At 40.8% G+C, this 24,158-nt stretch overlaps 1 protein-coding gene across 1 annotated transcript in view; it reads right to left on the bottom strand.

Moving 5' to 3' along the window:
• The window catches only part of PAPSS1 (3'-phosphoadenosine 5'-phosphosulfate synthase 1), a 99,381-nt gene that overhangs the window by 12,714 nt on the left and 62,509 nt on the right, over positions 1-24,158 (bottom strand). Inside the window, exons 10-11 of the mRNA XM_039238788.1 lie at positions 19,296-19,564; positions 1,833-2,062 (exon numbers count right to left, since the gene is read on the bottom strand). Coding sequence (XP_039094719.1) covers positions 1,833-2,062; positions 19,296-19,564 — 499 coding nt within the window. The remainder of the gene's footprint in view (positions 1-1,832; positions 2,063-19,295; positions 19,565-24,158) is intronic.

Here is a 24,158-nt window from a genome sequence, read left to right as displayed (position 1 = left end):
TTAGACTCTACTGTAAATAGCAGTATTTCTTTACCAGATTTATCATATACCACAAAGAAATTAAATGACACCAAACTTCATGTCACTTTTAGAGAAGAGAAATGTTTTGATCTTTATGAGGTTTCTTTTTCTTTCTTGTCTGTCCCCATCATTACAAAATGGGTCACATGTAATGAGGACACAGGGTCAGGATCAGTGTCCTGTGCTCCTGAACACAGACTTAACTATAAAGTACCAAGGAAAAAAGGATGAGCACTCTTGGTTTAAAGGTTACTAGTCCATGGTCAATTTTCAATTAGTACCTGTCAGTAGAGATAAATGTAAAAGAACATAACGAAAAAAGGACTTCCCCATTCTACTTGCTACACATGAATTATAATTTGTACTACAAAAGCATCAATCAAGAAAACAGCAAGTATCTGCTAAAATGTAAAAAAAACTAGATGCTACAGATCATGGAAAGAACTATAGATTTTGAACTAGGATGGAATCAACTCATCTACTGCCATCATTTTAGAGATGAAGACACAAGGCTGGAGATGACACAGGACTCTAAAGTCACACAGCAAAGACAGGGGAGGACCCTTAACTTCCTATTCTAGAGCCCTATACTGTCACTCTAAATTTAGAATGTACTAACAATTGGGACGCCTGGCTGGCTCCCTCAGTTAAGCATCCAACTTCGGCTCAGGTCATGATCTTGTGGTTTGTGGGTTTGAGCCCTGCATTGGGCTCTGTGCTGACAGCTCAGAGCCTGGAACCTGCTTCAGTTACTGTATCTCTCTCTCTCTTTGCCCCTCTCCCACTCACGCTGTCTCTCAAAGATAAATAAATGTTAAAAAAAAATTAGGGGTGCCTGGGTGGCTCAGTCGGTTGGGAATCGGACTTGAGCTCAGGTCATGATCTCATGGTTTGTGAGTTTAAGCCCCGCATTGGACTCTGTGCGGTCAGCTCGGAGCCTGGAGGCTGCTTTGAATTCTGTGTTTCCCTCTTTCTCTGTCCCTTCCCCACTCATACTCTGTCTCTCTCTGTCTCAAAAATAAATAAACATTAAATTTTTTAAAAATTTAGAATGTACTAACAATTGATATTATATATATATAAATAAAAATTAATACAATTTTTTGTTAAAGGGACACAGATACATGTTCAACACTACCAATAATTTGTACTAAAAGCTTGTCAGTTTTTTGCTCCTTCTAAGATCTTTGAGGAAAGAAGTTACACTCTTAGTGGTCAAAGACAAAGGCTCTGGAGTCACACTGCTTGGGCACAACTGGTGGGGCTGCCATTTACTGCTCTGGGCCTTATACAAGTTATTTGAACTTTGTATGCCTCAGCTTACTACTAATTTATAAAATGGAGATAACAGCACCATAGGGTTGTTGTGGGGAATAATTAATTTAATGCCTATAAAGCTATTATTAGGACAGTGCCTGTCACATAGTGACTGCACAATTATTAAATTCTCTCACTACTAAGATTTTTTGGGCTCGCCAGAGTAATCACCTCTAAGTCCCTGGACTACTTCTACATGCTCCATAACATACAGTAGATACAGCAGACACAATCATGTCAATACTGCCCTCACATACTCCACAACAAAAGAAACTGAACTCGTGAACCATGAAACCAGATTCAATTTTTACTTCTATTTTCTAACTGCTGGGATATTGAGAAATTAGTTTCCTTGGTTTGGCCTTTCTCTGAAATGGGTATAACAATGCTTGTACAACAAAATGAAGTTATTAAAAAACTGAGACAATATGTTAAAGCCCTAGGAGCAGCGTAGAGCACAAGGTGTCTCATGGATTTGTGACTATAAAACTTACTGTTCAGAGTCATAGTAGTCCATACGCTTCTTCTTCTTGTTGTAAGCTGCAACTCGAAAGGGAACTATTTCCAAAGTGATGAGCCCAGGGGCCATTGTCAGCACTTTGGCACCATGAGTGGGCTCATAAAGATCCTTCCCTGTTTCTGGATGAGGCATGCCAGCAGGGTCTCGTCCGACAATGTAAAAATTGGCTCCTGCAACCATCCGTGCTCTGCAATGCCACTGGACCTAGAATATAAGGTTTCATATTTGAAACTATGCTTTGATGCCCATACTTACAAGTTGTAAATGGGTAATAAATGCATGCATAGACAGTCCCAAACTGACAGTCCCTGACTTTATGATGGTTCAACAGTAATATACATGCAGTAGAAACCATACCTCTAACTTTGAATTCTGATCTTCCCCACGCTAGCGTTAGGCAGTAGGATCCTCTATCAGGATGCTGGGCCCACCAGCCCCAAATCAGCTGCGCTATCAACCCACACACTCACAACCATTCTGTACCCATAGGACCATTCTGTGTTTCACTTTCAGTACAGCAGTCAATAAATTATAGGAGATAGGAAGCACTTCATTATAAAACAGGCTCTGTGTTAGATGATTTTGCCCAGCTGTGCTCATGTTAAAGAAGGACAGGCCAAGCTAGGATGTTCAGGTTAGGTGTATTAATTGCATTTTGACTTAATGGCATTTTCAACTTACAGGCTTATCAAGACATGACACCACCATAAGTTGAGGAAGACCTGGACTACCTATACAATCAATATCCACAGGAAATCTCAACAAATTTAAATACTGTTATCTTGGGACACCTGGGTGGCTCAGTCCATTAAGCATCCGACTTCAGCTCAGGTCATGATCTCACGGTTCGTGGGTTCGAGCCCCGCATGAGGCTCTGTGCTGACAGCTAGCTCAGGGCCTGCAGCCTGTTTCAGATTCTATGTGTCTCTCTCTCTCTCCGACCCTCACCTGCTCATGCTGTCTCTCTCTCTCTCTCTCTCAGAATTAAAAAAATAAATAAAAAATAAAATAAATAAATAAATACTGTCATCTTGGGAAGCCAGAAACAAACTGCCAAGCCCTCCCCCCAAAATCTGAAAGCATGAATGTGTACAGACATTTATGTATATGTATTTATAAACATTTTTAACTTAAAAGACAAGTAAACGTATATGCGTATATGTGTATGATTTTAACAACTACTACATGCCATTTATATATAGTTCAAAACCTAATCTATTAGAAGTCAGGGCAGTGGGACCCCTTGAGGGAAGCACCTAGAAGGGGCTTCTGGGATAATGATAATTTTTTCCCCAGTTTTACTAAGTATAATTGACAAATAGAATGGTATAAATTTAAAGCATAAAACATTTTATATATATACTCAAATACTGACCACAATTAAGTCAATAGACATATCTATCACCTCAGAGTATGTGTGTGGTGAGAATAATTAAGATCTACTCTCAGCAAATTTCAAATATACAATATAGTATTATCAATTATAGTCACTGAGCTGTACGTTCCAAACTCAGAACTTGTAAGGTACACCCTATTCTTTATATTTGAATAGGATTTTAAAAAGCTCCTGGATTTCAATTATATGAATACTTACATAAACTGGTACTAAGAAACTCTATAGCTTAGTGACTACTACCCAAGATCGAGGTAAGAATAGCCAATACTGGTTGTGACCACAGCCATACTGCACCCAAAACTAGCTCTGAAACTCGGATGCATTCCCAGTAGCGTTTGTTTAAAAACAAATTAGTTTAACACCAGAAACATTAAACTTTAAAAGTTAAAGTAATTTTAGAAACCATTTTAGCCATGTAAGAGATCATCATGCTCATGAGCATTTGAAGAAATGAGGGCCCAAAGGTTAAGTGACTTGATCAAGAAGTGCAGAGGAAACCCAGGTCTAGAAATCTGGCCTCAGCTCCTGGGCAGCTGACTCGCTCAGTGGGTTGAGTGTCTGACTCTTGATTTTGGCTCAGGTCACGATCTCACAGTTGTGGGATTGATCGAGCCCTGCATCAGGCTCCATGTTGGGCGTGGAGGCTGTTTGGGATCCTCTCTCCCCCATGTGTGCACGCCCATACACAAGTGTACTCTCTCTCATAAATAAACAAATGAATAAATAAGAAAAGGAAAAGAAAAGAAAAAAAGAAATCTGGCCTCAGCTCCCTATCAGTGTTAGGGTTCACAACTCAACGATTTACAAAACCATTTCTGCTCTACCTGAAAATACGATAAAAATGATGACCACCCACACATCGCTGTCCATATTGATCTTTCCATATTTTGACACCAAGACATATTTTTGTTGACACAATTTAGAAAGTGCAATGGCACAAGGACAATCCCACACTTGAACTGATCACCCTGAGGAGTTTCAGGTTTTTAAGTTTACTGATATTTACCTCTGTGTTTCTAAGATTTTATTTTTAAGTAATCTCCACCCAACCTTGGGCTCAAACTCATAACCTCAAGAATAAGAAGTTGCATGCTCCAGTGACTGAGCCAGTCAGGAGCCCCTACCTCTGTGTTTCTAAATGGCATGTGTATATTGCTGATCTACTTAATTTTAGGTATTATATTACTTCTATATTACTTATATTTCCTACCATGATGATGCCTGACTCTTACTCCATTCTCCTTTATCCCTATCACATTTATCCAATAAATAGTGTGATATCCTCACTGTTGGTGAAATCAACATTCATTTGTAAAATGGGAATTACAATTCTATTTATCTCATAGGATTTTTAAGAAAAGTAATATATGAAATATAAAAACTTAGAATCGTATCTAGTATAAAGTACACAGTAAATGTTACCCATTATCATCATTATTTTATTCCCCTCTTTGTACAACGGTTTGTTTTTCATAGAGTAAAAATTGTCTTGATATTTTTTTCACTCACTTATTTTTCCAACTACCTGTATTTCTATGTACCTTATACTCTCCTTATTCCTGAGCACACAGTTTAATATAACCCTTAGTAGATCTTGCAATGTGGCCATGTGGCAGATATCTGGTCCAAAAACACCAAGAGCCAAGGCACCTGGGTGGCTCAGTCGGTTAAGTGTCTGACTCTTGATTTCAGCTCAAGTCATGATATCACAGTTCATGAGTTCGAACCCTGCATCAAGCTCTGCATTGAGAGCACAGAGCTTACTTGAGATTCTCTCTCCCTCTCTCTTTCTCAAAATAAATTTAAAAAAAGAGAGAGATCCAGAGAGTTGTGTGCCACATCTAAACATGGTCCATTCAAAAGCTGCCTGAGCACTATCCTAGTTCTCTTTCCGCATATGCTAACTAAATAAAGAGGACCCCAAGGTCCTATATCTCTTCTACTATTCAGCGTTCTTACTGTTTGCTGTACTAGTTCTGTACGAACAAGATGGCAAACACAACTATAAAAGACTTTTGTTCCTCATGGATGCCACCTCTTCCTCCAACCACCCTCAGATTCAGTGCTTCATGAAAATACTGCTCATTCCTCTCTGACCCTTCACTGGAGACACAGTAAGACCTTTGCTAGTTCAGACTCAGAATTTTTATCAAAGAGCCGGTCAGAATCAAATCATCAATTAACTATTTGCAACTTCGCTTGAATGGAAAATCATGTCAGCCTCATCTGAATTAGCTACTGCTAACAGAGTTAAAAGAGCAATCTGTGTTCTCTGAATTTAGGTGAACTTACTTCGCTTATTAAATGTTTATGTCTAGATACCTGAATCATTCAGGTACCAAATGGCTTATGGACCAGGAATGTATATTGGCTTAATTTTAATATGTAAGGAAGCTCAGATAATTTAATCCACCCCCTCTGCCCTTTTAAAAGGAGAGGAAACCAAAGCCCAGAAAAATCAGGACCCTACTGGATCACAAAGCATATTGGTGGCAGTGGCCAGTTCTAATTTTGTCTTATAAAATAACCAGGAAAAATGGGGCGCCTGGGTGGCTTAGTCGGTTAAGCGTCCGACTTTCGCTTGGGTCATGATCTCGCGGTTCGTGGGTTCGAGCCCCGCGTCGGGCTCTGTGCTGACTGCCAGCTCAGAGCCTGGAGCCTGCTTCAGTCTGTGACTCCCTCTTTCTCTGACCCTCCCCTGCTCACGCTGTCTCTCTCTCTCCTAGAAATAAATAAAAATATAAAAAAAAATAAAAAATAAAAATAAATAACCAGGAAATTGAATTGCCTCTTTGAGTTCTTCTAGAGGTTAGATGAGTAAATTAAAAATAAAATAAAATACAACAAACATGAGCAGACTGAACATTCTCCTGCAAATAACCTGAATGATTACAATTTACATTTGAGTGAAAGGCTTCCCTATGAGAATGCTTTTAACTTTGTAACAACCAGAAATGAGTAAATCACATGCAACACTTCCAAGAATGCCTGGTGTGGGGACCTTTATTCGGGGCTCCTGTCCTTTCCTGGCCATTAGCCATTTCTTGCTTTTCATCCTGCATCCCGTTCTCTTGCTAAGACAAGAGCAAACTTTAGACCCAGAGTCTACGAAAGCTCCTGAGAAGTCAGTCATTTTCCTAGTATTTCCCTCCTGTTTCCTCCTCCTTCCTCCCTCCCCCATCACTTTGCTTCTAAGGCTCCTCTTTAATCATTAATTTTCAGCAGATTGACTGTTTGTGCCTTAGTGTGGTTTTCTTTGGATTTATCTTTTCTAAGATTTATTAGCCTTCTTGAATTTATAGGCTGACATTTTCCATCAATTTTGGAAAACTCTTAACCATCATTTTTTCAAAAACCTTTTCTGCCAGGGGCACCCAAGTGGCTCAGTCAGTTAAGTATCTGGACTCTTGATCTCAGTTCGGACTTGATCTCGGGCCTGAGGTCCAGCCCACCATTGGGTGTAAAGCCTACTTTAACAAACAACAACAACAACAACAATAACAAAAACCTCACACCTCTTCTGCCACATTTTTTTTTCTCCTCTCTCTCCTATTTTCAAAACTGCAAAACTGCAATTATACATTTGTAAGATGGCAGGATACTGCCTACAAGTCACAGAGGCTCTACTCATTTTCTCCCCCCATCTAATTTCCTTTTTTATTTTTCAGGTAACTTTGACTCCTAGCTCACTGACCTTTTCTTCTGCCACCTCTAGTCTGCATGTAAGTCATCCAATAAATGTTTTCATTTCAGATCTACTTCAGTGTTTGAATTTCCATTTGATTCTTTTTTTTTAATAGTTTTGATATTTTTTGAGGTTTCTTACCCATTAGACCATATTGCTTTAAGAAGCTTTAATGCTCTTAACTGCTAATTTCTACATCAACATCATCTCAAGGTATGTTTCTAGTGACAGTTTTTAGTCTATATTATAGATCACCCTTCCCTGCTTCTTCATATATTTAACAATTTGTTACTGCAAGCTGGACTAGCACATGATTTCTTCTAAGGAGTCTGAATTGTGTGGTTTTCCTTTAGAGTGTCAATAGCTTTATTCCAGGCCACAGGTAATTTACTGGCACTTTTCATTTTTTGAGGTCTTTTTTTTTTTTTTAATGTTCATTTATTTTGAGGGAGAGAGCATGCACGAGCTGGGGAGGGGCAGACAGAAAAGAAGACAGCGAATCCCAAGCAGGCTCCGCGCTATCAGTACAGATGCTGGGCTCAATCTCATGAATCGTGAGATCGTGACCGGAGCTGAAATTAAGAGCTGGATGCTTAAACAACTGAGCCACCCTGGCACCCCTTTTGAGGTTTGTTTTTAATATTTTTGGGCAGGTCACTCTAGCTTTTTGTGCCAATTATCAATCTGTTGTCTCTCAACTCCAAATGCACCCTTCAGTACTTGTTCTGAGATAACAGAATGAACTCTTTTAACATTATCCTCACTGTAAAAGACAAATGCTTAGTTTTATCAGTAGAGGGTATCATAAGGACACTGTAGGAGAAAGGGGATGTCCACGGTGCCCAGTACCTGTATATGGGGATATCGGGTGGCACTCAGGCCTATAGGCAAGCCTTCAACGACCTCAAAGCCCTAGCCTGACCCCAATGACCACCTCACTGCTGCCCTCCTAGTGCGGACACCGGTGCATTCTAAGCCTCTCCGCAGCAGCAGCCTTCTAAGTCCCAACATTCACCAACCCACCAGCCTGTGCTCAACTGTGCCCCGGAGGGTTATCTCCTGCATCCACCTCAGCACAGGTATCATACTCTGTGCACTGCTCTGGCAACAAGGGGCTCCCTCCCAAAGTCCTGACCCACCAGCACTGGTCTGTCAGCCTCAGCTAGCCTGTTCACCATACAGTTGTTTCCTGCCTTCTGGTTTCTGTCAATCAGTTGTGGTCCAGACAGTCCACTGAATTTCTCCAGTGTCTGGTGGGATGAAACCATGATTTTTAAGTTTATTTATTGGGGGGAACAGAGAGAGAGGGATAGAGCCTCCCAAGCAGGCTCTATGCTGTCAGTGTGGATCCTGACGTGGGGCTCAATCCCACAAACCGACAGATCATGACTGTGCCAAAACCACAAGTTGGACACTCAACCGACTGAGCCACCCAGGCACCCCTAAACCACGCCTTTTTCAATGAGGTCTGCAGCCCAGCTTTAGGGAGGGGGTTTACCAAGGTTACCAAGTTTACATCTACTTTTCTAATCTCCCTAAATCCTAGGGTGCCTTTCAGAGTTCAGTTTACATTTTTATAATTATTCTTCTATTGAAGTTTAGTCATTCTTTAAACTTCCCCTGTTCAAATTCTACCTTAATATTGAGGCCCAACAATTATCTCACTTCACTTTCAAATAAGGTTTGAGAATTGTCTTATCAAAATGTTACACAGACTATGGACTACTTAGAATTAATAATTGTAGTTAAAATAGATATTTGCTTAGAATTTCCTCCCAAAATACATTGTGGGAGCTAAGGTTTACTCAAATCTTTATTTAATTTCCATATTGTGAGTAATGCAAGTCAGAATTAATTAAGTTTTGGTGTTCAATAGTGGGAATAGGGAAGTAGTACATAATTCAAATTATAATTGACTCTTAAAGAAATGTAATTTATCTATGCAAATATTAATCCTATAATGCCTGCTCCTTGCCACCCCTCAAAGATTTATTAAGATATCATGTGACTAGGGGCGCCTGGGTGGCTTAGTCGGTTAAGCGTCCGACTTTCGCTTAGGTCATGATCTCGCGGTTCGTGGGTTCGGGCCCCGCGTCGGGCTCTGTGCTGACTGCCAGCTCAGAGCCTGGAGCCTGTTTCAGTCTGTGACTCCCTCTCTCTCTGACCCTCCCCTGCTCATGCTATCTCTCTCTCTCTCTCTCTCTCTCTCCTAGAAATAAATAAAAAACATTAAAAAAAATTTAAAAAAAAAAAAAAAAAAGATATCATGTGACTAATGAACCAAAAAATTACTGATGGACATGAACCCAAATTATACATCTCCATACACAATATTTACAATGTAAATTCCTTAGAATTGCTCTTGTCCCAAACTGCTCATCCTAGTATGTCCATCTTACCCAGAAAAGTGTCACTTATCCATTTTTTTCTCTTACCCATTTTTAAAAATTGTTTTGAGACAGAGACAGAGCATGAGCTGGGGAGGGGCAGAGAGAGATAGAGACACAGAATCCAAAGTAGGCTTCAGGCTCCGAGTCGTCAGCACAGAGCCTGATGCGGGGCTCGAACCCACAAACAGCATCTGAACCGAAGTCAGGCTGAGCCACCCAGGCATCCTTTCTCTTACCCATTTTTAATTGACATCCCTTTTGACAAACATAAAGTCCATTTGTTCCCTAACTCCATTAGAAAAATAGTAGCCATCACCTACCACCCTACTTGCAAACCTGGCAAAGATTTTGGTAAATTTTATTTTCAGGAGTTTTTGAAACAAAATATTGAACTTTCCAAATTTAAAATTATAAGGGTGCCTGATAGGCTCTGTTGGTTGAGTGTCCAACTTTGGCTCAGGTTATTATCTCATGGGTCATGGGTTTGAGCCCCATGTTGGGCTCTCCTGACAGCTCAGAGCCTGGAGCCTGCTTTGGACTCTGTGTCTCCCTTTCTCTCTGCCGCTCCCTTGCTCTCTTTCTTTCTCTCTCAAAAATAAACATTTAAAAAAACAATAAAAAAATAAAAAGTAAAATTACATTATAAAATTATATAACTGGATATACCACTTACTCATAATACCATACAACTACTACCTACACCATCCTCTCCTGCCCCAACTGAGAAATTCCACGATCCCAGAAGCCTAGCAGATAAAGAATATTATGTTCTTTTTATTAAAAATATTGAGGATAATGAATAGAACAACACATGTCTAGCATAAGTGACCTATTTCTTTATATATTTATACCAACATTTGCTCTTATAGAAGTGTAATAAATTTCTCAAAGTCAACATTGTATATGGCAAAACTCAAATACTCAACTGGTTTACAGAAGAACGTTAGGACTATAAACTATGTTCGTCCATAAATGTGCAAATTTTCTTTTCCAAACTATCAGAAATGTACTTATTTGAATACTACAAAAATTCTTCATAAAGTCAAATTCATGATCTATTTTTGTTGGGTAAAATAAACTATACCTTCATTAAGCTCATGAATTCAATATTAAAATACCCCTCTCTTCTTTGTACATTATCACATCACTCAAATATTAATCTATTTTCTTGAAATTCCCAAATCACAGTGGCCTGCCTCCTGATTTCTCAGCAGGAGGAATCATTTTAAACTCTTCAAATGAGTGGGAAATCTAGAGAGGCAAATAAGAAAGGAGGCTCATCCTTGCCATCATTAGATTCTGGGTTCTAACGGCTTTCTATCTTAATCGTGCAACTAGTACTCTAAACGCTTCTACTAATTTCTATTCTCTGCATGGTATTCAGTCCTCACAAGAGTCACATTTCTGAGGTACAATGCAAAAATTACAAATTCTTAGATGTTCAATTCTCCAACAACTTACAGTTACTCTCTCACAATCCTCAGAGTTGAAAGGGAGTTTAGACTGTGGAATCCAAATCCTTCCTTCTGCAAATCAAGAAACTGAGATCTGACATTCAAATTACAAGTTTTCCCAAAGATCCCTTTTTGCGCAAGGAATCTCAGTGCTCTGAGTCTTTGAAATAACACAACTCAAATGTAAAAGACGTAATTTTTCAGAACCATCAGCAACCAAACTAATTTTATCTTATAAATAATGCTTCCTGGCTGAGTCCAGCCTTGCAGAGTGGGAGGACCAGGGTCGGGAAGCTCTTCCATAGTGGGTGGGAGTAAATCCACCAAGGCCCAACTTCCCCCTCTTGCTCCTGCCTCTCAAGCCCAGAGCCCCCAAATTTGCTTTTGATCAAAGATGAAAGTGCTTGATTTGCTTCTGCCTCTCTACTCTCTCAGCAAATATTATTTTAAGGAACCAAAGGTGGTAAGGCACTGGAAAACATTTCATGAAGTCTTTTACTAGGATGAGAGAAGATCAAAACAGGTACTAATTACTGAGCTCTTTCTAATATGCTAATCACTGTACAAAGTGTTTTATAAAAAAAAATTTTTTTTAAGTTTATTTATTTTTGAGAGAGAAGGAGACACAGAATCTGAAGCAGGCTCCAGGCTCTGAGCTGCCAGCACAGAGCTGGACACAGGACTCAAACTCACAAACCGTGAGACCATGACCTGAGCCGCAGTCAGACACTTAACTGACTGAGCCACCCAGGTGCTCCTAAAATGTTTTATAAACATTATCTCATGCATGCAGCACATTGATCAGTTACTATTCCTGTTTTACAAATAAGTAAACTGTAACTTAGAGAGTTCTAGTAACATGTCCAAGGCTGCAATATGAACAACTGAGAGATCAAGTATTATTCCTGGGTTATCTCCAGCCCCCAAATCCACGCATACCTCCTCTGACTGAGCCCTTACACCCTGGCAGTCCCTGCAGTAAGACGGGACGCCAGGAGAAAAAAATTTTAGTTAGCACTGCATTTAGGAAAGAATCAGTATAGATTACATAATTGTAGTAAAACTCAGAAAACCAGACTGACACACAATATTAGAACGTGATGCTGCTTTACTAAGAAACCACAACAGGTGCTGAGCAGAAAACTGACATACGACATCGTGTGAGTGTAAGGTATACAACAGGATATACGTACGTTTTGTGAAATTACCACAATTAGGTAACACATCCATCTGAAAATCAAAAACCCCAAACGCCGAGCTTTTAAAACTAATTTGGTTGTAAAACCTGATCAAAACTGACATGAAGTTAGATATGGGCTCTACTGATCCCAGCTGGCATGAAAAATCATTCATTGTGTCATAGAAATATCAATGTGCTTTATATCCCAGGAGAATTAGGTTAACACATGACCCCAGAGATTCTGGATAAGAGACTCTAAACCTGTGTTGCACTACTCTAGAAACATGAATAATATAAATGAGAAGAAAAAATTATCAAAGACCCCAGAGAGGATCAAACTTTATAATTAAAATGTGGGAGGCTATGGCTCCTATAATTAGGCTTAGATCTCAAGAAGTAATGTCCCTTTAGGTTGTTAGAATTCTTAGAAGTACTTAAAGGGAGAACAGATGTATATCCTAACAGACATCCTACTTATGCTGCAGATCCTGGTGTGAAGCACTGACTAATTAAGCAAATACACTGGCATCCAAGGTGACAATATGCTCCTACTGTCCCCCACGTAGGGCATCTGCTCATTTGCACAGAAACAGTTTTTATTAAGGAGTCATTTACTCATGCATGGATAGCTTCCATGGCAAAGAGAAATTGCTACCTCCAACTGTATGTTTTCTCTGAAATTCAACTGGTTATCCTCATCCAAATGTCTTAGACCAAGGATGTAGCTAGTAGTTGCACATATTCACATTCCATAATACATCGGACTTTCAGCATCTCACGCATTTATTTATCCTTCACAAAAATGGATTTAGGATTTTGTGAGACAGGACAGCCACAATTTCCTACAGTCATTGGGAAGCTCACAAAAATGAAAATGCAAACACATAACACCTTTTCAGCATTAGAATAACTTTCCCTCCACATGCCTCCCCCACCCACCGAATTCCTAAAATGGAATTTAGGAATCAAGCCATTAAATCCTTACAGACTGGAAAATCAGGGACATCCTGCTGATAACCAAACAGGCTTAACAGCTGCTTACTGCTCTGAAAAGCATTTGTGCTAGGGAAACAAATTTGGTACCAATGCCTCCTAAATGACCTACAGAAAATGATTAAAGGAAGAGTCATTGTTTTTATTTTATTATTATTAGTTGGCAAATAAGCATTACTGGCAGACTTTTTCCTGATGTCACTGGAAAAGTTACCAAAAAATGAGTGCTTTTTTAATTACAGAAAAATTCTTCACTTAAGGCCGTGAATAAGCCAAATAAGTCAAACACTCAAGACTGGGGTGGGGGGCACTTTTGAGAAAAAGAAATGGATAGTTTTCCTAAGCCACTCAGTGTAACAGTTTATATCCTGCCAGGTCAAAGACAGTAAAACATTTAAGGGGTTTAAACTTCAAAGGTGTTGACTGGAACTTCTCGTTTGCTCTTTAAAGTTCAGAAGTCAAAAAACTGCCTTTTGCTCAGGTACCAGATCAGTGCTTCCTGACAAGAAACACACCTCTTAGCTTATAACTAATACTCCAGATAGAGATCTATAAGGCAGATACAACTTTAAGGTTCTTTTACACTCTTCTAGAAAACCTGAGACCTCTGAGCGGGCACCCATCAGCAAAGCACAGGCCCCTCAGAGATTTCCAGGCAGCAAGGAGCTCTGGAGAATACACAGCAGCCCAGAGTTTCAGCACCACTCTGCAGTCATGCTGGTGAAAGACCTGACTCGCTTTTTGACCTAACCCTAGTGAGGCCCCTCTAAGCCCTCGAAGCCTCGACCTTCAGTGTCCCTCCTTATACAGCCCGTCACCCAGCGTTAGCAAAATCTTGCTACGTCAGGTCAGTGAAAACTCACCACCAACACATGATCAAATTCTTCTTCCTCACCCGCACCCCAACCAAGTGATCTCTCATCAGCTGGACTGCTTTCAGCAAGAATCCTGCGACATCTGCTTAACTGGAATCATCCCCTGCTCATAACTTCTGATGGTTCCCTTGGTAATTTTCTATCCACTGACCACCCCGCTCCCAACCACCTCCCCACCCCTTTCCCCACTATCACCCACTCTGCCCCTTGGCTGTCAGTACCACTTATCTATCAGTATTCAGAGCATAGTTCTATACTGAACTCTTTCCCCTATTCCAACAGTTCCTGAATAAAATCTGCTTTTATCACTTTAACTGTCCAGCTCTGATAGACCACTATTGCTACTAGGCCTCTCTGAGCTTCAGTAACCTCATCTGTAAAATGGGAACAAAGCTGTCTGAGTTGTTGTAGGGATAAGGTTATATAACATAGGTAAAACAATCTATTTGGTGTGTGACAGACACATACCCAGACATTCAAAAAGTGGCTATTTTCATTGTCTATTATTTATTTTCATGTTCTTTATATATTATCTCAAACACCAAAGGACATGAAGTCTGTTCAGGAGGAGGTCACCCCAGGCTCTCTGCCAAAGCCGACATTCTAGGACTTGACACAGGTTGACAAGAGCCCTGAGGTGTAGGCCGCTCCCTTGATGTGGGGACAGAATCCTAGAGGTGTTGAGAGCTTGCGGCAAAGAGGTTTGTTATTGTTTTTAGTAAAGACAATTGATATATCACCATATGCTGTCACCAACTAGGCAATGTGTTAAATGATTTACATTATCCTACCCACCCCTCATAACAAGAACAAAAAGATAGGCAGATATTACGAATACTATGAGTCAGGCATCATGAGAATACAAAGAGCAAGAATACAGATGAACAAAAAAATCTCACAACCCACAATTCTAGGCTGTGATGAACAAAAAAACAAGTTTGAAAGGCACTGTGCAGAAGTTCTTCCAATGAATGCCAACCAGGGCCATCTGACTTCACTGTTTTGAAACTCCTATAGGGTAATTTAAGTATTTATTTCCAATCTGTTTTCCAAACATATGTGGCCACTTATTTTAAAACATATTTAGGGGTGCCTGGGTGGTGCAGTCCATTAAGCATCCAGCTCTTGGTTTCAGCTCAGGTCATGATCTTGTGGTTCATTAGCTCAAACCCTGCATGGAGCCTGCTTACGATTTTCTCTCTCTTTTTCTTAAAATAAACATTAAAAAAAATTATATTTTAATACTATACCACAAAACTAAAAAAAAACAAAAAAACCATTCTGTGGAAGTTACAGTGCATGGCCCTGGACCCAGACTATTTACAGACTACTCTGTGATCTAGAACAAGTTTATTAACAGCTCTACCTCAGTTTCCTCATCTGTAAACTAGGAATAATCATACCTACCCTGTTAGTGTTACTGGAAAGAGTAAGTTAGCTACTATACGTAAAACTCCTGAAACGTTGCCAGGCAAATACAGTGAAAACTCAATGAAAGTGAGGTATGCTTATATTCTATTTCTCAATCACTATATATAAATACAACTCATTTAGCACTTCTCCATTTCCTCTTCAGTGAAACTGGTTCAATGAAAACATTTTTGAGGTTGGCTAAGAAATAATAAAGTATTATAGAATGTGCAGCTAAATAGACTAAAGAACAAACTGTCTAAAATGGAAGAGATAATCACATATAAGTGAGGAAATAAATTACCTTCTCCCTTGGGAGAGTAAAATGGTACAACCACAATAGAAAACTGATGGACAGCATTTGCTAGACCTGAACAAATGCATACCCCATGGCCCACCAATGCTACTCCTAGGAATATACCAACACAAATGTTCACGAAAAGGTATGCACTTAAAATCCTCATACTAGCACTGTTTTTTTTTTTTTTTAATATGTTTGTTTATTTTTGAGAGAGAGCAGGGGGCAGCAGGGGCAGAGAGAGAGGGAGACAGAGAACCCCAAGCAAGTTCCACACAGTCAGAGCACAGTCCAATTCAGGGCTCAAACTCATGAACCGGGAGATCATGACCTGAGCCAAAATCAAGAGTCAGATGCTTAATTAACCGAGCCACCTCCAGCATTATTCTTAATAGCAAACATCAGAGACTGCCCAAACGCCCACCAACAGAATTGGATGTAGTCACACAATGAACACGACAGTACTAAGAATAACCACACACACCGAGAAGGCGGAGTTTCAGAAACACAATATAAATGAAAGAAGCCAGACACAAAACAGTATATACTGAATGATTTCAGTTACAGAAAGGCTGGATTGGATGCTGTGATGCAACACTTGGGTCCCCCCAGGAAAAGAGAACTCTTCCCTAGCTTCCTAGCTGGCTGGGAGAACAGCCAGCATACACCCAGCAGCTGTCAGCCCTCTTCAGAAACTGTCTCCGCAGAAGAGCGGCAGTGCCAAAGGGTATGCCCCTTCTCTGGGCAGCCAATCATTGGTCAACATGGGGACATAATGCTTATTTCTTATGCAACATGAAACATCTCTGAGGGCCTTTCCGGGACCGCACAGGGTCAAATGAGGCTTCCCCTCTGACTGAATCACAGCTCAACCTTTCCCTCTGCCCAACCCCACTGTCTTCCCCTCTCTCCTCATCCACGAGCATTGATCCCAAGGGCTCTCCCTCCATAAATTTCCAGAGCTCTAACGCTGTCCTCAGAGTCTGCTTCCCAGAGTGTCTACACTTTGGCACAAGCAAATTGGACCAACCATGTAAGAAGTGAGGGCAGTGGTGACCACTGAGGGAAACAGGAAGGGAAGAGAAGGACAGGAAGGACAGCTTCTAGGGTGCAGATTAACAGTCTCTGTTGTTTAGTCTGGATGCTGGCTGTATGACTATTCAAATGGGAGAAATTCATTGAACCGTACATCTATGAAACATGTACTGTTTCCTATGTACGTTACACTTAAATATGAGGTTAAAAGAAAATAAGACAAACTAGAAAATGACCTGGAACAGACCCTTTGAAGAACATTTAGTCCAACCTCCTTGCGCACCAGTTAAATAATCATTTATTGCACATTTAAACCTAACCCAGAGAAGTCTAAAGAAGCCTAAACTGAGATTACAAACCAACTGGCGTCAAACAACCAGGCCGGGACCACTTGACAGCAGGTTTGTACTGTCTTCACCAGGCTGCGCCCCAGTGGGTAGCAACAGGAGTCAAATCTGAGGCCAAGGAAGGACCTGCTGCAGCCAGCTCACCAATGTGTTAGCTATGCTTGCAAAGGACCCCAAATGTACCTCTACATACCTTCACCTTTGAAGCTTCCTTAAGAAACACACTGGTTCTGAAATCAGAAGACATAAAAACTTTTCCGATATAGATAAAACAGCTTGCTTCCATCCTCTGTCGTGTTTTCTCAAGAAAGCATAATGTTTTTACCACAGCTGGCCCTTTTTACTATTTATCCTCTCGGCCTCACCTTTCTAAAAACAATTTTTGGTTTATTTAAAATGTCACCTCTCTTCCTCTTTGATATAGGGAGGAAGAAACGAAACACAAAGAGGACAAAATATATGCTGAAAAGGGAAGGTAAATCCTTTCCTTCCCTTTCCCAGGTAACCTATTCCTGACGCTGAAGTCACTTGGGTCATTCCCATTTTTAAAACCATTCATCCTCAGCTCTGCAGAATTTCAGACCAAATGAGTCCTTTAAAATGATGAAGCCACCTGGGTGGCTCAGTTGGTTAAGCATCCGACTTTGGCTCAGGTCATGATCTCACGGTTCGCGGGTTCAAGCCCCACGTCGGGCTCTGTACTGACAGCTCAGAGCCTGGAACCCGTTTCAGATTCTGTGTCTCCCTCTCTTTCTGATGCTCCCCTGCTCATGCTCTCTCTCTCTCTCTCCAAAAAAAATAAATAAATAAAACATTAAAAAAAAATTTTAAATGATGATGAAGACAGCACCAAAGGAATGGCTGGGGAACTACTGGAACAAAATTTGTTACTTTTTCTCCAAAACAATTTAGTCACTCTTTGAGATATAAGAACTAAAGGCCACGGTGGTCTCTAAGAAACTTAAAAGGGTGATCCCTGCCCTATTTTCATGAATGTTTGATACCAACAAAGAGAGAAGAATATGAGGAGTTTTAGCTACTTAAGTTCCAATGCATTTTTTACCTTGGATCTAAGAAGAGAGTCAAATACATTTTAATCTTTCTGCTTTTTTGTTACGATTGTTTTTTCTTTGCCAGCTTTTCTTGGATAAAGAGACAGTAAGTGTACAACCCCACACCTAAGCGCCAATGAAAATTTTTAGGCTTGAGCCTAAAGAATAGCCAAACAAGCTTGGATTTCCTAAACTTTTTTGGAGGAAGACATCACAGACTAGACACAAATTATTTAGATCTTTTTAAAAAGGGCCTGCCTCCCAAATAAATATGAATAAATTGATCTCCTTTCAAGGGCTGAAAAACAGTGCAACAATAATGTGGATCCCATTATTTAACTTGAAAATTCAGCAAGAAGCTGTTTTTTTAGATCATTCATTGACTTATTCATCCATTCAACAAATAGTTTCTGAATACCTATTCTGCCTTGAAGCAAAAACCTGATTAAGTCCTCTTCTATATGTATGGTCATAAAAAGGTCTCAAAACATTATTTTTGCCCACTAAAGAGAACTCTAGAAATCTCCCCCACCCAATATCAAGAAGTAATTTTGGGTGCCTGGGTGGCTCAGTCTGTTAAGCATCCAATTCTTGGTTTCAGCTCAGGTCATGATCTCATGGTTTGTGAGTTTAAGTCCTGCATCAGGCTCTACACTGAAAGTACAGAGCTTGGTTGGGATTCTGTGTCTCCCTCTCTCTCTCTGCTCCTCCCGGGCTCATGCTCTCCCCTCCACCCCAAAATAAATAAATAAAATAAATAAAGAGATTTTTTTAAAAAAACAAGTAATTTTACTTCCTCTCTTCTGCTCCAGTCCATTATAAACAGATGAAGAATGTCTTCTGAGTATTTTTTTAAAAGGTATCATGCTTATCTTCCCACTAATATACCTGTGGCTCTTCCAAAATTCAGAGGCTGCAAAAATCAGACCAAATCTGTTTCTGGGGAAGAATGACAGTACCTTTGTTAAAGGGCTAAGATGGGTATTATCAGAGCCCCGTCTGTAACCTAGTCAACAGTTTTAAGGGGTATTTCTGTCATACCTTCCTAAGCTCACCGAGCCATCTATCCACACGGAATGTTCCCTCCTTCACAAAACTGAGACCAAGAGCCACAGTAAGAGCAAGAGAAGCCTCCCTCTGTCTTCCTGTTCACAAGAAGGCTGCCTTTCTGGGGCCACCTCTAAAGAACATTCCCGACAGAGCATGAGAGCACTCCAGGCAATGTTTGGAGCAGACATACAGATCAGAGAAAAACCCACCCTAGCTGTGTTAGTAAACGTGGTTTCAACTGTGCTGTAATGCAAATCTTAAAAGCAGTCTACCTCAGTTGGCCCAGCATACATCATGGGAGACGGGAAGATGGCCACCACTGTTGTTTCTGGATTCAGGACTCCTTCCTCCAGCACTGCAGCATGCTGCTTCATACGCCACATCAAAGGAACATCATCATCCTTGGTCCAACCACCAAGAGGGTGAAGGAGAAGGACAGGGCGCCGATAGCCCCTCTCTAGAAGCTGTTTATGGGTATCCTGCATTAACAAAGCATGTCCATTGTGCACGGGGTTGCGTAATTGAAATGCAAAGACAGCATCTGAAAAGAGAATTTCCAGAGTCAAGAATAGTACATTTCTGACAGATTACCTTCCAAAGGACACGCAATTCTTCCTGAAGCTTGATGCTTAGGATTAAACAAACATATGTGCCCAAAATCAGAGACTGGTGAAAAACATATACTGCTTTGACTACTCCAAGGCAACTTCACCTCTACTTCTGCTATGTTTTTACTTTACAGATCTTATAGGCCTGAGGATGTGTAATAGAGTGGTCATGGATTTACAACAATTGCTTTCTGCATTCATGGGAAATGAGAATACCCACCAGACTTTCTAGTCCCAACATCCTGCTTCAGCTGCTTACAAGGGATATAATTTCTTGGCCTGTGCCTTAATTACCCACCAGGTCAATCCCTCCATAGGACCTAAGTCACTGCATTATTAAAAGGAGACAGGCAGGTAGAGAAATTTATGGTTAAAAAAGTTACTATCCAAATGTGCTCATATGCACTGATCACTTTGCTTGACTGGAACCCTATGTTGCTTTGTGATGCCAGGTCTGGATTTTGGATTACAGTTTTTAGCAACAGCACTATCCCTCCCAAGAGCCATTGCTATTACCCAAGCGATGAAAACACCTAGACTAATTCTGCTTACAACCCTGGTTTTACTCCTGCATGGGGCTTGCTACCAGGAGGTGTTCTTAGAAAGCATGGTTCTTTGGGGTCACAGAGAAATTTCACAGAACTGAGTGGTGAACCTAGTTAGAGAAGCTCTGTATTTTATTGCTCTCACAACATGTGGCAGAGCATCAAGCCATGTTGATCCAAGCCTGACAGAGAAAATATCTTTCTCTCTCGTGACAACTGTAAGTCAAAGAGTACAATGTCCTCCACAACCTGTTCTCAATTCTTACTGTCGTCTATCATGATGACAAAAGGCCCCAGGGGGAAATTTGTGGCACCCTACCTCACCAGGGGTTTGGGTTTTCTTTGGGGGTAGGGGGTTTTCTTCGGATTATCACACAAATCCTGTGATAGTCCAAGATTTATAACATTATTGTTATGCTTTGAAGTTGTCAGGTTACCTTCTATATATAAAGAAGGCTGGTTTGCACCCATGAAATAGCTGATATAAGGTAAAAGAATAAGAAAGTCTTGATATAAATACATGAGCATTTAAAATTATTGTGCCTTACGGAGATGGGAAGAGGGGTACAAACCTGAAAGGTTTTCTATCCTAAACTGACTTCAAATTTTGTTTTATATATGGATATAAAAAGACCCCCAGACACACCTTTTGACCATTAAGTAGAACTTCAGGATTCCTCCAACTCTGGGAGCAAGAAGCAATTTTACCTCTTGACTCTATTATATATACTCCAGTCCTTCACAAAAGAACAAATGAAGAGTGTATATAAGTCCCTATTTAACAGATTACTGCCTGACCTTACCACTCTAATTCTGGCCTAAGTCTGGTCACTCACTCAGCTCTCTCCTCTCTTCCCTGTATGCTGCCCATTCTTTATCAGCTCGATCACAACAAACACACTTAGTAAGCATCCGTGAATCCTCCTCCTGGGCCAAGAGGAGTCATTGCACTGACAGGGGTTGGGGGACAGACTCCAGACTCACACCTCTGGAAACAGGGAGGATTCTGGGCCAGCACAAAACTGCAGCACCAGGGCCCAGGAGACTGCCCATCTGTTTGGGAGACTGCTTACATACAACAAGGTAGAGCAAATACATAAATATAGTGAGGATAATGGGAGCCAGGATTTTCAGCCACAGGAGATGGCAGTGCCTGGGTGGCTCAGTCAGATGAGAGTCTGACTTTGGCTCAGATCATGATCTCACTGTTCGTGGGTTCCAGCCCTGCATCAGGCTCGCTGCTGTCAGCCTGGAGCCTGCTTTGGAACCTCTGTCTCCTTCTCTCTTTCTTTCTGCCCCTCCTCCACTTGTGCCTTCTCTCAAAAATAAATTTAAAAAAACTGCAGGAGATGGAAGGCATATATACAGAAAAGAGAAAGGCTAGAATAGACTATGTGGTACTGGATTAGGACTGAAAGTATCAGCATAAGCTCCTGGTCTTCATCTATAAATGTGTGTGTATTGGTATATACATGTGTGTATGCATATACACATGCACACCTCTTAGTTCTGTCCAATGAAAGGTCCTGCAAGCAACCACTACCCAAGGACAATGAGTAAAACAAAAGCACAATTTTTCTATTCTAAATACCACTGGCAAAACAACTCATTCTAGGGCTAGGGCAAGGAAAGTACACCATGACTGGAACATCTTGTATGTCATAAAGAAAAGAACTGCTCAGAAAAAGAGGAGGACATATCAAACAGATATAGCAACCAGGATGACCCAAGGACTAACCCCAATGGCCCAACCCAGGACAAGTTACCAACATTAATAATAATAGTAATGAATTGTAACCTACTGAGTAAAATAGCCATGTGTGAATCCATAAAGAATAAAATAGATGAGAGGTACCTGGGAAGCTCAGCTGTTTAAGCATCTGGCTTCGGCTCAGGTCATGATCTCGCTGTTCATGAACTCAAGCCCAGTATCAGGCTGTGTGCTGACAACTCAGAGCCTGAACCCTAATTTCGATTCTGTGTCTCCCTCTCTCTCTCTGCCCCTCCCCACTTGTCCTCTCTCTCTCTCTCTCTCTCTCTGCTTCGGATTCTGTATCTCCCTCTCTCTCTGCCCCTCCCCCACTGGTTCCCCCCCCTCAAAAATAAATAAACACTAAAAAAATTTTAAGAATAAACTAAATGAGGGGTGCCTGGGAGGCTTAGTCAGTTAAGTGTCCAACTTTCACTAAGGTCATGATCTCGCGGTTCGTGGGTTCGAGCCCCGCGTCAGGCTCTGTGCTGACTGCCAGCACAGAGCCTGGAGCCTGTTTCAGAGTCTGTGTCTCCCTCTCTCTCTGACCCTCCCCTGCTCACGCTGTCTCTCTCTCTCTCCTAGAAATAAATAAAAATATTAAAAAAAAAAAACAACTAAATGAATAAACCAATGGGACAGAAGGGAAAACTCTACCTTATAGCAGAAAGTTGACAAACATAGGAAGAATGACAATTAGAAAACTCACCATTTGGCAGTATTTTTGACATGCTACAACTAGTGGGTAAAAGTTTCATAATAGGATACTTATAGTTTCAAAATCTCTCTCCCAAAATACTTTTTAGTTAGTAAGTAAACCTGGCAAACATGATCTTAAACAAGAGACAACTGTAAACTATTTTTAAAAAAGTTTAGGACAAATCAAAATTGGGAGCCACCAAATATGATGCACTGGGAACTCCCATCTGATTCCAATAGCATCTCTGACAAAAATGTGTAACCTGAATCTAATCATGAGGAAACAGCAGATAAATCCAAACGCCAGACATTCCAAGTAAATGATATGTACTCTTAAAAATATCAAGGTCATAAAAGACACAATAAAGACGAAATGACCCTTCCAGACTGAAGTAGACTAAAGAGTCTGAGTCCTGAACCAGAAAGGAAAGGTGGAAACGAAAAAACATGTTGGTTTTGCTCTAAGGGACCTTCTTAGGACAGTGGCAGCATTTGAATGGAGTATACGGGTTAGACAGTGTTACATTAATATTCTTTGCCAGAGTTCGACAAGTATTCTATGGTTAGGCATTCTAGGTTAGCTGGAATTTTTAGGAAAGGCATGTGGACATACTAAGGGGCAATGAGGCATCCCGTCATGTCAACAACTTTCAGAGAGACAACAAGAAAGCAAATAAGGTATAATGTTAGTAACTGTGAGTTCTGGCTGAACATACAGGAGTTTCTGGTACTATTTTTGTAATTTTTCTGAACATCTAAAATTATTTCAAAATAAAAAGTTAAAAAGCAAAGTAAAAAATTATGACAAGAGACATATGAAGCAAATACAATGTGTGGACCTTGTTTACATTCTAATCCAAATAAACTATTAAAGTGACTACAAGGAGGGGCATCTGGGTTGCTCAGTCAGTTAAACACTGGACTCCTTTTAGGGGGTTTTAAGTTTATTTATTTTGAGAGAGACTGAGACAGTGCACGTAGGGGAAAGGCAGATAGAGAGGGAGAGAGAGAGGGAGAGGAAGAGGGGGAGAGGGGGAGAGAGAGAGAGAGAGAGAAAGAGAGAATCCCAAAATAGGACCTGACTTTAGGCTCAAACTCATGAAACCATGAGCTCATGACCTAAGCCGAAACCAAGAGCCGGATGCTTAACTGACTAAGCCACCCAGGCACCCTAATCCTCTGACTCTTGATTTTGGCTTAGGTCATGATCTCACAGTTTATGAGATCAAGCCCCACAATGGGCTCAGTGCACAACCCCAGAGCCTACTTGAGAGTCTCTCTCTCCCTCTGCTCCTCCCCCACCTGCACGTGGGCAGGTGCATGCGTGCACGCACACGTGCGTGCACACACACACACACACACACTTCCTCTCTCAAAAGTAAACGTTAAAAATATTAAAAATTTGGGGCACCTGAGTGGCTCAGTCGGTTGAGCGTCCAACTTCAGCTCAGGGTATGTGAGTTTGAGACCCACTTCAGGCTCTGTGCTGACAGCTCAGAGCTTGGAGCCTGCTTCAGATTCTGTCTCCGTCTC

This window comes from Hyaena hyaena, unplaced genomic scaffold (genome assembly GCF_003009895.1).
Source record: "Hyaena hyaena isolate Hyena2069 unplaced genomic scaffold, ASM300989v1 scaffold_146, whole genome shotgun sequence".
In the NCBI taxonomy this organism is placed as follows: domain Eukaryota; kingdom Metazoa; phylum Chordata; class Mammalia; order Carnivora; family Hyaenidae; genus Hyaena; species Hyaena hyaena.
This window is presented reverse-complemented; position numbering and strand designations above follow the sequence as displayed.